The sequence below is a fragment of the Pongo abelii genome, chromosome 15 (assembly GCF_028885655.2).
Source record: "Pongo abelii isolate AG06213 chromosome 15, NHGRI_mPonAbe1-v2.0_pri, whole genome shotgun sequence".
Lineage (NCBI taxonomy): Eukaryota > Metazoa > Chordata > Mammalia > Primates > Hominidae > Pongo > Pongo abelii.
The window spans coordinates 78,914,546-78,929,641 of NC_072000.2; the positions used below are offsets into that span (position 1 = coordinate 78,914,546).

Here is a 15,096-nt window from a genome sequence, read left to right on the forward strand (position 1 = left end):
GGAGAATGCACTGTTTGGGGTAGGGCAAGAATCTGTTTTGTTTTGTTTTTAAATTCAAAAGGGAATTTTTTAAACATTTTCCAGATTGGGAACCAATATACAAGATATCATAATTACTTTCCCAAGAAAGTCAGGGTCCTTAATACTTCTCCTTCTAGGCCCAAATCAGAGGTCTGTTTTTTTTCTTCTCTTCCAAGCTTACCTTTGTAAGCTGAAAAGAATCGGTAAGACTTGCCACCAACAAACTTCTTAGGAACAGTATTTTTGTTTGCCACTCCCAAACTCCTTGTGGGTGAGGGAGATGTTGGGAGACAAATGTGTGCTTAAATATGAAAATCAAAAGGCTATTTATCAAAGTGTTAACGGTGATTACCTCTGGATAGCAACTTACCTATTTCCCTTGTTCTTTTTCTTATTTCCAAATTTTCTATATTGAATTTCTAGGCAGTAAAACAATGAATTAATGTTTAAAGACTGATTAACCAGTTCCTTCTTCAGAAGCTGAGCATAAACACTTGTCCTCGTCTCCCCATGGCTGAGACAGTGGCCCTGCCTGGCACCATGGACAGCAATCAGGGAAGGGTGAAAGGGCAAGAGTGGGACAAGCCAGGACTCCAGGTGTACACTCTACCCTGAGCCAACCACTTCAGGAGGAATTACTGGGGAAATGCAAAATCATTTCCAAATCTTTTCCTTCCCCACCTTCCAGTCAAGCCATAATCTCCATTTAAAGCAAGCACTCACCCCTTAGTTCTTTTAAACATTTATTTATTTACTGTACAAAATATTTACATCATCAGCTGCAACTGCCTGGCCCTTTCACCTGGCCTGACGAATCTGCAGCAGGGCTTGGTCTCTGCCAATTTTCCAGAAACACGCTGACACTCTCCTAGGTATTCACTCATGTCTGGTCTCCTTCAAAGACGCTAAAAGGCCAGAAGGGTAGCTGGCCCCCCAAGTACCTGGGTCACAAGGACATAAATAAAAGAACTGTCCAAAATAAGAAACACTAATAGAAAATTGCCCAAGAAATAACACACTCTCATCTCTTTGACATATTGTACCTTTTCCCCACACTGGCTAGTATGAAAGCAGGATTAGAAAAAAAAAAAAAAACGGTAAAAGAAAAGGCCCAAGAGAGCAAAGATACTTTTGAATAGAGTTAGGACAGAGAATAGAAAACCACAACAGTACCAACGGGTTTTGTTTAACAAAACTGGTGCCTAAGGACCACCACAGGGATGCAGCTGCCCTGGTTGGGTTGCAATGGTGCCTAAGATGCTCTGAAAAAGTGCTATGACTAGAGCTTAAAATGACAGATCTAGCCAAGACAATCAACTCAAGATCCAGGATCAGTCTCTGGAAGGCTGCCGGAGGGGAGAATTCAGAAAAGCGACTGCCAAAAACAGCAGAACCAGTCCACGTGCCCCCAGCTGGAAACCCCTTTCTGGGCCCAAGGGGCAGCATTATGTTTCCCAGGGTGGTGATAAACCTTCCTGTACATATCCCATGGGAAAACATTTGGGCAAGCAGCAGCACCTTGTCCTGGTCCCTGAGGAGAGCAGTGACCATGTGGCATGGAGGATCCTGGGGTATAGAGACCCTGATGCTGGATCCCGGACCCCAAGGATGAGTGAGGTCAGCACCCATGTGCCAAGAAAGGACAAATGATGACTGCGAAAGACTGAGGTCAGGCAGGAACTGTAGCAGCTCAGGAGGGCTTGTTCCTCATGATCCCTGCGAACAGGAGGGCTCAGACATGCTTCCAGGAGGCCAAGGCATTGCCAAAGTCCTGCCTTGTCTCAGGACTCTGTGTACTTGCTGGTTTTGGCAATAAGGATGGCTTGTAACATTCTCAGAGTTGACTGCCCCATTGGGAATGGTAGCTTGCAGCAAAGCCTTCTTAAAAACACAAATTTGGGAAGTCAATGAGATTTTGAATCTTGAAATTATTTTCAATCAAACAGTAATGAAAAACGATGTTGTCATCTTCCAAGATATAGCAACAGGTACTCTTCAATCATCATTCAACAGTGAACCTAATAAGCTTCTTCCCTCCTTAGTTCTCCTTCCTGATAACTGATGGAGCAAAGGGGAGTATAGGGGTTGGCAGGTGTTTACTGTGTAACATATCACCCCCATGTTCGTCCCTAGTGTCCTGACGCCAAGGACCTGTGATAAACACGTTAACTCCTAGTCCCTGTTCCTTTGTCTTAGTGCTGCCAGAGAACACCAAGCAGACAGAGAATCAGGGATTGCTGGCATACTATTCTTACTGTTCTAATCTTTTGCTACAAAATTTTCTTCAGTAGAACGCTAAGAATCCCCAGCTTTTAGCAGACTACATAATGGGGAAGTCAGTGGCCCAAGCTGGCCATACTTCAGTGCCAATAACAAACTCAGGGAAAAGCATCAGTAGTCTCCAAGCCAGCCATATGCCTAGGCATGCCCCACTCTGGAGGCTACAGCTCAGCTATCCTTCATATTCTTCAGTCTATCTGCTTTTCTCACTGGCTACAATTCAAGAAAAAGCTTAGAGAGTTCTTCTTTGTGGATTAATAATCATTTCCAGAAATGCCCGAAGGGAAAGTGCTTTTTCCAGTTCTAACACCACAAAAAAAGATTCTTTTTATCAGTCCTCATTAGAGGCAGTCCAGTGCCATGGCCTATGCCTACCATTGTGCAGCAGGACTGCTCCTATGGGCCACCTCCTATCTGTCCCTCTCTCCTGGCTCCTGATGAGAAGAGGCAATCACCCCACCCATGAGAAGGACTCAAGTACCAGTCTGGTCAAGTAGTGAGGGCCAAAGAGGGTGTCTCCAAGGAGTATCAGCAGAGGGAGTTTTGGAGCACAGTGTGGATTTAAGGGTCTCCACACCAGTTTCCCAACAGGGCTAAGCCCCGTGTGCCATCTCCCTCAGCTACTGAGATCTTCAAAGGACCAAATAAATGACAGCAGCATGGTCCTCTTCTCATGACAGAATGAAGAGCTCAGCTTACATACCGTGCCAAAGTGGCCTGTGGTGGATATGGGCAGGGAGCAGGTGAGGTAAAGACAAGGCTTGTAGGTGACAAAATCCTCCAGACACAGGGGAGCATGCGGCATCTTCTGGCTGATGGTTATGTGTGTTAGGATCAGTGGTTATGATGTCTGTAACTTGCGCCCAGAAGCTCCAGAGAGCATGGGAGCCAAGTGGATGACAGGAGAGCGGTCAGAGCATGCCAAAGCCCTCGCAACCCTCGCTGATGGCCAGCTGCAGCATCCTGTGCACCTCTTCATAGGAGTCATATGTAGGGAGGCACAGCTGGTTAAAACTGGAAGGGCAAGGGAAAAGTGATTAACTCATACCACCAAAAACACTGGGCATGCATCAGGCAGGCAGATACCTACCATGTGTGTGCAGTAGGCAGCGTGCTATGGGTCGGAGCGGCAATAATCTGAAATGAGGGACAGAGGGCGGCAAAGCCTCCAGGTGGTAGCTGAGAGGAGCCTGTTGTGAACTGAAGTAGCCGAGCCAACTCCTCCTGGGTCAGACTGGAAACCACAGTCCAAAACCACCTCATGACCTGGCAGGGAGAGCACAAGGCTGGGATCACACACAGTAAACAGCCTAGGATTAGATCCCTGGGGAAGGAACAAGATACACTAAAGTGGGGCTGTGCCCCAGTTACCGTTCTATGAGGACACAGGGTAGGAACAGTTTGACAAGCCTGGCCTGTATAAGCTTCAAGAATTTACACTGTCACATGATTAGGAGGGTAGTCACTGACTGTTGGTTCTCTTTCTTTGCTATTTCCAATTTACTACCCCCGTGGCAGTCAGCATGACAGCCCTTAGGGATCAGGGCTCCCTTCTGCCTAGACAACCACCTATCTTTCCCCATGTATCATTTTTTTTTCTCAGAAAACATGTCAACTGCTTTGACTCCCCTACTTTTTTCTTCTTTTTCTTTCTTTCTTTTTTTTGAGAAAGAGTCTCACTGTGTCGCCCAGGCTGCAGTGCAGTGGCGTGATCTCAGCTCACTCCACCTCCTGGGTTCAAGCGATTCTCCTGCCTCAGCCTCCAGAGTAGCTGGGACTACAGGCATGTGCCACCATGCCCAGCTAATTTTTTTTTTTTTGTATTTTTAGTAGAGTTGGGCTTTCGCCATGTGGCCAGGCTGGTCTCAAAACTCCTGATCTTGTGATCCGCCTGCCTCAGCCTCCCAAAGTGCTGGGATTACAGGCATGAGCCACTGCGCCCGGCCTCCTCTACTTTTTTCTTCTGAAACTTTTTCCTTATAACATGGCACAAATCCAACTGAAAGAAGTTTGGTCCATTTACCTTTTCTCTGAAATGCCATGAGCCACCAACAACTACTGCATGGGCTTTGAAGTCAGACACACTGATGTCTCCAGTCCCACACATCAGCAGCTGGAAAAAGATGGTAAGGTGTTACTATGACAGTCAGAGAGACAAAGACCCAATATAAGGTCAAAATTACCTAAGTTAACAGGCAAAATGTAGAATAAAGAAAACATTACCAGGAAAAAGACAGAAGGTGAGGTCATAATGCCAGAATACTGCTTTAGGAAAATCAATTACATAAAATAGGGCAATAGTTGCTAACCAGTGGGTGAAAAAAAGATTCACATGGCTTTTAAAATATATATTTATACAAGTGTTGGTGGCCCTACCTGGGACCTCTAAATCTGAATCTCTCAGATCAGGTTATGAGCTTATACAGGAAGAAAAAAAATTGCCCAGGTATTTCTTTCTTTTTTTTTTTTTATTTGAGACAGAGTCTCACTCTGTCTCTGCTCACTGCAACCTCCACCTCTCCACCTCTCCACCTCGCATGTTCAAGTGATTCTCCTGCCTCGGCCTCCTGAGTAGCTGGGATTACAGGCGAGGTATTTCTGATGAACACCCTAAGAACTGCTGCTATGGATTATTTTTAATTGAAACAAAGGACAAAACACACACACACACACACACACACACACAAAAACTAAGTGTTTCCTGACAGTCTGCTCTAAACTTAGCCTGGGAATATCAAGGAGAAAAGGCAAGCTGTTTCCCCAAAATCCCCAGCCCCATTTATGAATTTGCCGATGGCCTTTCCTTTTTCTTAGGATGCATTCTTTTGTGGATTGAACTTTTACTACCTTCCCTTCAGCTCTGCCTCTACTTGATCAGATACATTTAAAAGTATGCCAAAAAATGAGAACATTAATGACACCAGAGCCCTAAACATCTTGTTGATGTCCTAATTTGGTTCAGGATCCAGCATGTTACTTAGCAGACTGCAAGTACTCATCCAATAGCTATAAAGAATAATACATTCTAACCAAGAGACAAGAAGAGCCCAAACTAAGCCTGAGAAGCCTTGGCTCCTTCAAAAAGAACTTGCTAAGCTGACGAGGAACTAAGAGCAGGGTGTGGAACAACTGTAAGAGACCATGTCCTTCCTTTCTACTTACTTCTACAAATTGTTACAAATGCTTTGCTTCAAAATAAAACAAAATTTACCAGTAGCTATTCCTCAGCCCAAAAAATAACAGTACTAGGTAATAGGTTTATCAGAAACTTTAGGCTGAGCTGTGGAGAGTTCATTTTGTTTGGATTTCACATCTGAAGATATAAAACATGAAAATTACAGAAGATTTTGATTCTTGTTCTCAAATCTACTTCAGTTAATAGAAATAAGAATTGGGCAAGACCACCTAAAATTATTTTTCCCCCATTTTAAAAGACAACCTTCCTCCCTAAAGAAACAGTTTGCAGAAAGACACTCCTCATAGAAACTATGGGAATTTAGAACTAGTAACTTGCACTGCACCATCTTGTACAGATGTCTTATCTGTGAGCAACAGGCCACAACAAATTGATGTTATTCTTTGCCCACACCTGATACGGACTTCAGTTCTGCCAATTATAGAATGGTATTTACCATCTTAGAGCCATTTTTTAGTTGTTACAGGATCTGAAATAAGAATGAATTTACTATATAAATAAAAATATATATTATATACTGTTTTGGTCTAATGCTTTTGAAATATGATCCCATCTTTTGGTTTGTTTCCTTCACTTCATTAGAATATAGCCCATGAGGGCTGGAACTTTGTCTTATTCGTTACTCTCTCTGCAGTGCCTCAGGAGGCACTCAATATATACCTGAAAAAATAAATTCTATTACTCCCTTAAATGTCATAGGATTTTATAGACTGTACATGATATTAACATTCTTTACTACTCAATGATTTTTTTTTTTTTTTTTTTTTGAGATAGAGTCTTACTCTGTCGCCCAGGCTGGAATGCAGTGGTGCGATCTCGGATCACTGCAACCTCCGCCTCCAGGGTTCAAGTAATTTTCATGCCTCAGCTTCCCAAGTAGCTGGGATTACAAGCATGCATCACCACGCCCAGCTAATTTTTGTATTTTCAGTAAAGATGGGGTTTCACCATGTTGGCCAGGCTGGTCTGGAACTCCTGACCTCAGGTGATCCACCCACCTCAACTTCCCAAAGTGCCAGGATTACAGGAGTGAGCCACCATGCCCGGCCTCAGTGATACTTGATGAATAAATGAGTATTAATTATTACTCTTCATAAATAATGAGCTACTTGCTACTTTCATTTATTTGTTTATCCCTTAAGCTAATATCTCTACACTATTTGCTACTAATTTTCACATTCTAATTTTTTAAAGGCCGAAGGAAGGGTCAATGAATGGAGGAGGACAAAAGTGAAACCACCTCTTGCATAAATGGCTTTCCAGCTGCATCTCATAAGAGAAGGTACACCAAGCTGGTTCCTGTAAGCTACAAAAATGCCAAGTTAAGAATGGGAGTCTGAATTGCAATCACTTACCTCAAGCTCATTCTCATCAAAAATAGCCAAAAGGTTCTCAGGGACCAATTCATTCAGGCCTGAAACAAAGTAGGCAAGTTAAAGTCATATCCACACTATGGATACAGGTATTTTAACTTCAAGGCCAAGAACAGACAGGATCCCACCTTTTAGGAAATGTTCCACCTCCTCTTTCACTTGACTGGCCAGCCGATATTGGGCCAGCAAATTTAAATAGAAGATTTTATTCGCATTGGTGACTGGAGTTTGAGCTCCACCTGTCATGAGTTCTACAACCTGTAACAGGCGGCAAAAGACAGACAAGGGAGAGGCTGTGGATGGAAATTTATGAGATGACATCTGCCTGGATGTTTTACAGACACAGCATTACTGACCTCCATCACTGTCAGTCACAAGTTTCTGCTGTGCATTCAGCTTTTCAACACACTTGGTTTAATTTAGTTCCTAAGCTTCAGGGTTCCTACCACTATTGCTGTATACTAGCTATTATTTCTGAAATGGGTGTCTGGGTAAGGTCTTCTCTGACTCAGTCAAGTAGTAGTGATGCAATAGGAAGATATTATGGCTCCTCGTTAGCAATGTTTTAATCTATGATCCAAAATGAAACCACTACTGACCTCTTCTCTAAGCAACTAAGAGTAAAGTCAGATAAGCAGTAAAGAAGTCTTTTTATGTCTCAGAAATTCTAAGAGGGAACAATTGTTCCCACACATTCTTTTATCTCTAATGTGAGTCAACAGAACAAGCCACAGTTTGATACTTGAAGATCCTGGATTCTAATCTCAGCCCTGATGCTAGCTTGCTACAGACCTTTGGTTAATTGCCCCTCCAGACCTTAGGGGAAATTATTTGGCCCTAACTTTCCTCTCTGCAAAGAAAAAGGTGAACAAACTATATGACTCTCAAACAGAATTGGTATCCCCCAATAAACTCCTAAGGGAACTTTGAAGGAGCCCTGAAGCACAGCTTAAAACCATCATCAAGGAATATTTGTGTAGAGTGACCAAGGTTGTCTCCACAGGTTAATGAAGTTACAAGATCAGATTTTAAGACAACAGCATGGTAGCAATAGCATGCTACTCCACAGCAGGGATTCTGAATGGATCTAAAAATGTAAAACTTTTTTTCTGTTGGTATGCACAATCCTGGATTTTTTTTTTAATGTAAGCATTTCTATCTAGGAGACTAAGAAATAAATTATTAAGATTTAGTATTCATATTAAACACAATTAAAATGAGCACTACCCTGGGTCTGAGGACCCTAATTCAGTGTCCTATTGACTCTAGCTGCCTTATCACAGGAAGTCGGGTCTAAGCCCATGTGTACAAAGGCAGACAGCTGGGAATCCCACAATTTTCAGAAAGGATATCTGATTATCAGTATAGTGGTACCAACGGTCACAATTTTTCAATCATTCCTATTCTGCTTTTAACTTTAAATTTACTGCAACTTTAGCTTCATCATTATCGTTTGATGCTGTTTAACACCACAATGTAAACAGAAGCACGTGCATCAGAAATATCTCTGGCCCATCATTTTCTAATAAAAAGTTTTGGTTTTATTATTTTGAGATAGGGTTTTGCTGTGTCACCCAGGCTGGAGTGCAGTGGTGCAATCAAAACTTACTGCAGCCTTAACCTCCTGGGCTCAAGCGATGGTCCAGCTTCAGCGCCCACTTCTTCCCACACTCCCCCAGTAGCTAGGACCACAGGTACATGCCACCATACCCAGCTAGATTTTTAAGTTTTTGTAAAGACAGGGTCTTGCCAAAGTTGCCCAGGCTGGTCTTGAACTCCTGGTCTCAAGCCATCCTCCTGCCTCAGCCTCCCAAAGTGTTGTAATTACAGGCCATGAGCCACTGCGCCCAGCCAAAAAGTTTAAAAATACCCAGGCATTGTGTTAAAATAGGAATCACCTACATCACTACTGCGAATGTTGACACAGACACTGCCATCTCTTCCAAATCTGCTTGTACAGTGACACTTCATCATCATTCAGTTATTTTTCAACTGGAAGTAGGACTCGGTGGGACAGATGGAGATATGTGTCTTTTGCTTCACTCAAATGGGTTGAGATCATAAAGCATAGGATGCAATGTCCTAAAGCTGTGCTGTCCAATACAGCAGCTGCTAGCCAAGTGTAGTTATGTAAGTATAAATTAACTAAAATGAGAAGTTCAGTTATTATGTCACCCACATTTTGGGTGTTTAATAGACAACACAAATATGGAACATTTCCACCACTGCAGAAAGTTCTCTTAGACAGTCCTGCTCTATAGGAAACTGGAGAACATAGGACCTAGAGGCTTTGTCCTCTTTCTCACCTTATCCAATTGACCTGATTTATTATATTTCTCTTCTGCAAAGACCAGCTCCATCTCACTCATGTCATTGTTGAGGATAAAACAAACTTTAGATTTGTAGAATTCTGGGTCATCTGTTTCAAAGTACTGAGGAGGCAGAAAGACACAGAACAGAACATGAATACTCTTGCCCTGAAAGTTGTAACTGCTTAGAACCACTTATCCCTTCAACCTTAAAAATTATTATTTACAAGCCCAGGAGGAGAGATTTCAGGGTCAATGGCCAGGGGCCTTAGTAGGAAATGCACACCCAAGATGTTACCTTGTAATGCATACGCAGTCCTATGATTTGGGCCAGGAAAGAGCGGGTGAAGCGAGCTCGGACCAACTGCTTGTAGGCTCCTCCTAGGGAAGACTCATAGAGACACTTGCCCACGAGCCGTCCCGCAAACTCATACATTTTCAGGCGCAGATGAGCGGGGCGATTAGGGTTGGGATGCACCTGTCCAAGAAAGAGACTGAAAGGCCCTGGGCCATTTTTCTTCAAGCCCAGTTCTGGAAAGACCCTTCCTTCCCCAACCTCATGCCAAAGGAACAAGAATGTCACTGTGAGGATCAGAGCCCATTCAAATGTTAGTTTTTTGGTAGCCACCACTGAGTAATTCAAAGTGACTGGAAGATAAAGGGCAAAGGTGGATTTAATTAAGAATCTTATATTAAGCTTGTGGTTAATCAGCAGATGATGTGATGCCTTTTCCCTAAACCAGAACTTCTTTCAGCCAAAGTGTACTTCTCTACTCCTGACACCTTTGTCTAGACAAAGATCTAGTACAGGAATCATTTGCTTCAGGTATGTTTTGAGAAAGAGGCTTAATTATTATAATAATTAATAGAGTAGACATTATACTATAATGTTTTTAGTCAAATATTCAGCTGCCTGCATTTTTGCTTATTTTACAGATGAAATAATAAAGGCAAAGAGGAGGAAGACAATCTGATTAGCTCATATTTTAAGGAGTAAAATTAAGAATAGGACACAGGTTGTCAGGTTCCCAGATCAGTTTCATAATTTTGAATTCTTGTTAGTCTACCCATGATAACATAATCCACATTTTCCACCCACCCGTCACCGACTCACTAATGCTTGGTTGTTGTCACTGAACCGGGTGAAGAGCTGATTGGTGGTATCAAATAGTGCTTTGCAGATTAGCTCAAACCATTCCCGGCGAGGCCCTCCCCAGTCCAGAGCTGAAAAGCATAATGAAAATAAAAAATGACTCTGCCCTCTCTCCTCTTACCACTTTTGTTTATTGAGTCATCATTTTATACTCTCCACATTCCCTCTATTATACTACCCTGGTGTTTCTCCATTGCAACTCATCTAAACTGTGGTCCTTTGGAAATCCCACCCCTTTTTGTAGGATTAATGGTATTCTGATCACTAAGGAAAAGCCCCCTAGTATGGAAACACCAGAGGTCGGAGATCCTAGGAAATGGACATTTCTCTCAAGGTAACCATGGTTCAAACACTTAGAACTCTCTCTCCCAGTCCCTGTATGTCTGTGTTCCACAAGCTCCTCAATGCCATCCTGGCCAGTAAATACTACCCTTTTTTTCTTGACTCGTGGTTCTCTTTTCCTTGGGGAAAAAAAACCCAGGTTTTTTTTTTAGGGAGTGAGTAGGAGGTAGGGGTTGCTTTTTTTTTTTTTTTTTTTTTTTTTTTTTTGTGGAGAGGGAGTAAGAGAAGGTGGGAGTGGGGAGGAGAGTTCAAAAAGATGAATATAAAATTTCAAAACTGACCTTCTTCATCCTGGAATACAACCTCAAAGTTCTTGCTCCAATCTGAGATGGAGAAATTCCGAGTGGCTTTCAGAGACTGAAAAGCAGTGAAAGGAAGGGAATTGTCAGAACACTGGCTGGTGTCCTCTGGATGTTAAAGACAACAACACAAGAGCACTGCCATTGTCTGTTGGACTAACTACGACTGCCTGAAGGAGATATGTTACTCATAAACAAGCTTTAATGATACCACCTGACATTTAAAATGCACATAACTTCAAATTTAAAGTTTTTAAAAATAATCTGATTTGTCTTTACATCATCACTTTGTTGGAAAGCTGAAGTTGTTTTTTTCTTTTTCTTTTGTTTTAAACAATCCCTGTTTTAGCAATGAAAACATTCTTGCATAAAGAAGTAAAAAATGACTCAAGTCAGTAAGCTGTAGGCAAAAGAACCAAGGAATCCTGGTTTTCGGCAAAGTATGGTCTATCCGCTAGACATCTTTATCCACAAGGCTAGGTTCAGAGGCTAGGTTCAGACAGCAAGCCATGCCACACGGAGAATATGGCTGAGAAAAGGGGTTTCCAGTCACACCTACCAGAGCCAAACATCACAAACACTTTCTGGACAGGAACCAAGCCTTCTCATTCCGGGGGAATGTAAGAACTATGCCAGTGTCTGTGCAGTGGAGACAGACACACATCAGGTGTTCCTTTTCCATCAGACCAAAGTGACAACAAAAATCATTTCCTTTTAATTCAACAAGAGCTCTTCTATTCCAGGGATTCAATAACAAGAAGTTTCTTCTGTAATCACTATTTACAACTGCCCTACATAGGAGTTCCATGGGACTGTTCAGGAACCCATTCAGTAGATTTGAAGGCCAGTAAGTAAACTGCTTTCCCCTCGATAACATATCTCCAACAAAACTGCCCAAATTTAGTAGAATCAAATAGAAGAACAGACATATGCAAAGAGAGAAATTTAGGTTTCAGAAATTTAGTATATCTGTCTTTTACAGATATACTTAAACAGAGAAATTCAAGTTTCATGAAAAAGATAATCAGATCAGGCACGGTAGCTCATGCCTGTAATCCCAACACTTTGGGAGGCTGAGGCGGGTGTATCACTTGAGTCCAGGAGTTCAAGACCAGCCTGAGCAACATGGCAAAATCCCATCTCTACAAAAAATACAAAAATTAGCCAGGCATGATGACACATACCTATAGTCCCAGCTATGTGGGAGGCTGAGTTGGGAGGATCACAAGCCTGGGAAGATCAAGGCTGCAGTGAGCCATGATCACACCTCTGCACCCCAGCCTGGGCAACAGAGTGAGACCCTATCTCCCAAAAAAACAAAAACAAAAACAGTAACCTGCAGAATATAGATGTTCAATTGGAAAACTTTGGTATCTGCTGACAGAGATGAAATTTTACCTACCGATTCCAACAAGGCATGTCTGCTGACCTTCAGGGTGACTTTGGAATGTGGTCTTTTCATATGTACCTGCCGAAGCTCTCGCTGGAAAAAGTTCACCTTGTCCTGAAAGGTCTCAGAGCCTCCTGGGGAACAGCAAGATCCATCATTACAGCCTCATTACAAGCCATCTGTGTAGTCCTGCCTCTCCACCCTCATGGATGTGGCTGGGCTCACTACCTTCCCTATAGAATCCCTGTGTAACCTCACCTATGTTCTTATGCAGGGAGCGGATAAAAGTGGCTGCTAGAATGTTCCTCTCCTTACAGCTGAGCTCCACAGGAGGTTGAATGCCATCATCCACCACCAGTGTGAGGAGCTTATGGACAGGGTCAGGACCAAGGTATGAAAACTGGTAAAGAAAAAGAAAGAAATTAATCTATAAAACCCTCAAGCCCAGTAAAAGTCCTCCACAGCTCTACCCTCTGTACCAACCAACAACAATAAGTTAGGCTTGTTTTCTCCAAATGAGGACCTACCAGGAATACATTTTATTATTTTTCCCTTCAGTGATTTACATTTCAACATTTTAAATTATTTTAGTCACAGAGACTGCCTTTAGTTAGGACCACCAGCAAAACTACAGACCTCCCAACATAATATATAAGAAGGGTGATATGTTAAATAGCAATAAATGGCAATATGGTGATATATTAAATAGCAATAGTAAGGATATATTAAATAGCAATAAATGACTATTCCAAACTGATCAGAAGAAAATTATTTTTATAGCATGGCATATTCTAGCCTTTGGGCAAAAGTTTAGATTCCAGAAGCCCAGAAAAGTTAAAAACAAACAAACAATGTATTTTAATATATGAGAGTGCTGCTTCTAAAAGGAGTTAGCTTCAGCACACTGGGAGACCAAGCTTGGGCCAGAGTTACAAACATCTTCTCTATTAACTTAGTCTTGAAGGCAAAGGATCACTGTGGAAGTATTCTGAGTTGCTGCTAATTCCTGTCTCTGTAGGCATGCGTCCTTCCAGAATTTATATATTCTTTATGCCATTTAGTGAGGAGATAATGATGCTTTATTTGGCAACGAATCCTGTGTACACTGTGAGATCTTGCAGAAACATTAAAAGTGCTTCTGAGAAAAAATAAAAGGCTGAGATAGTCCAGAGATGAAGCATGCTTGATGTGAACCAGATGTAAGGTTCAGCTTACTTTTGTTCCTGGACACACTCGGAAGGTGTAAAGGCGCCAGGGGATGATCTTCAGGTAGAACTCCTTCACTGAGAATTGCTGGAGGACCAACAGACAGGAAATGAAGTGAATGATAAATAAAAAGGCTCTATTTGGGTATTCTAATTCAAATATCATAGTCCCTATTTACACTTCTCATAACCTTTCCTCTCCATGGACAAAAGTAATAATTTAGTGAGTATTAAAGTCAAATAAATACATTAACTCTCTATTTAAAAAGGCAAATTAAAAATATTACCCTGATGGCCAAGTGTGGATGGCTCACACCTGTAATCCCAGCACTTTGGGAGGCCGAGGCAGGCAGATCACTTGAGGCCAGGAGTTCAAGACCAGCCTGGACAACATGGCAAAACTCAGTCTCTACTAAAAATACAAAAAAATTAGCTTGGTGCGGTAGCTCATGCCTGTAATCCCAAGTACTCGGGAGGCTGAGGCACAAGAATCGCTTGAACCCGGGAGGCAGAGGGTGCAATGAGCTGAGATTGGACCATGGCACTCCAGCATGGGTGACAAAGTGAGACCCTGTCTCAAAAAATAAAATAAAACAAATAAAAAAAAATGACTCTGACAATGCAGTTTCACACAGAGATATTTCATAATTGTAATACTCAAGTCTTTCTAAATATCTGGGATCAGGTTTTCACTTTATGAGAACAGAGTATTTCACCTAGGAACAACCAAAATCTCCTTCTGCTCAGCCCCATGATGCTCAGAATGACTTCCTCCAAGTTACTGGACAGCAAACACCAGCAACCCATATACGCTGCTTTATGCCTATTTGAATGGTGCCAAGGATCTGCCAGCGAAGGGAGGCAAGATGGGGTGAGCTGCAGTGGAATATGTTGGTGGTATAGGGGAAGGTCCTCACACAAAAAAGTTCATACAAAAGAGGAAAAGACAATGAAAAAATTTTTTAATCTTAAAAAATCCCTTTTATCTGAATGTGCAGGTCAGTTTTCTTGATAAAAAAAAAAAGTTTAAAGAAAATTTCAAACACATACTAAAGAAAACAAAGAAGTATAATGAAACTATCAGCTGCTTCAACAATTATCAATTCATAGCCAATCTTGTTTCATTTATTCACTTACCCATTTCCCTCATTACCATCACCCCTAGTCCAAATTAAGGCTAGATTTTTAAATGAAGAATGGTACACAGCAAAGTGTTCTGAAGTAGAACAGAATTAGAACTCAGTTTTGGTTATGAGATTAAAGAGATGTAATGGGATGTTTCACAGAGTCTCATTTTTATGAGGACTGAATGAATAAGGAAAAACAATATTAAAAAGAAACTAACACAAAGCGCTTCTTAGCTCAGGGGCTTGGGAAATTCACCTTCTTTCCTCTGCCAAAATTTCTTTACTCCAATCCTGTAGCCTAATAGTGACATCCATTTACTGTGGTTTCATGAATCACAGAACAAAAGATCAAATTGTTTTGACACAGCACAAGAAGCCAACAGTAATTTTTATGCTAGCAA

At 41.8% G+C, this 15,096-nt stretch overlaps 1 protein-coding gene across 8 annotated transcripts in view; it reads right to left on the reverse strand.

Annotated features, from left to right (window-relative positions):
• Positions 1-751: 751 nt before the first annotated feature.
• Positions 752-15,096, reverse strand: part of AREL1 (apoptosis resistant E3 ubiquitin protein ligase 1) — a 52,279-nt gene continuing 37,934 nt past the window's right edge. For all 8 annotated transcript variants that reach the window (XM_024231612.3, XM_024231614.2, XM_024231615.2 and 5 more), the window contains 12 exons: positions 13,579-13,656; positions 12,622-12,763; positions 12,376-12,497; positions 10,956-11,031; positions 10,294-10,403; positions 9,478-9,657; positions 9,177-9,302; positions 6,999-7,128; positions 6,853-6,911; positions 4,325-4,414; positions 3,392-3,567; positions 752-3,315 (listed from right to left, as the gene is read on the reverse strand). In XM_024231612.3, coding sequence (XP_024087380.2) covers positions 3,213-3,315; positions 3,392-3,567; positions 4,325-4,414; positions 6,853-6,911; positions 6,999-7,128; positions 9,177-9,302; positions 9,478-9,657; positions 10,294-10,403; positions 10,956-11,031; positions 12,376-12,497; positions 12,622-12,763; positions 13,579-13,656 — 1,392 coding nt within the window. In that variant the 3' untranslated portion in view covers positions 752-3,212. The remainder of the gene's footprint in view (positions 3,316-3,391; positions 3,568-4,324; positions 4,415-6,852; positions 6,912-6,998; positions 7,129-9,176; positions 9,303-9,477; positions 9,658-10,293; positions 10,404-10,955; positions 11,032-12,375; positions 12,498-12,621; positions 12,764-13,578; positions 13,657-15,096) is intronic.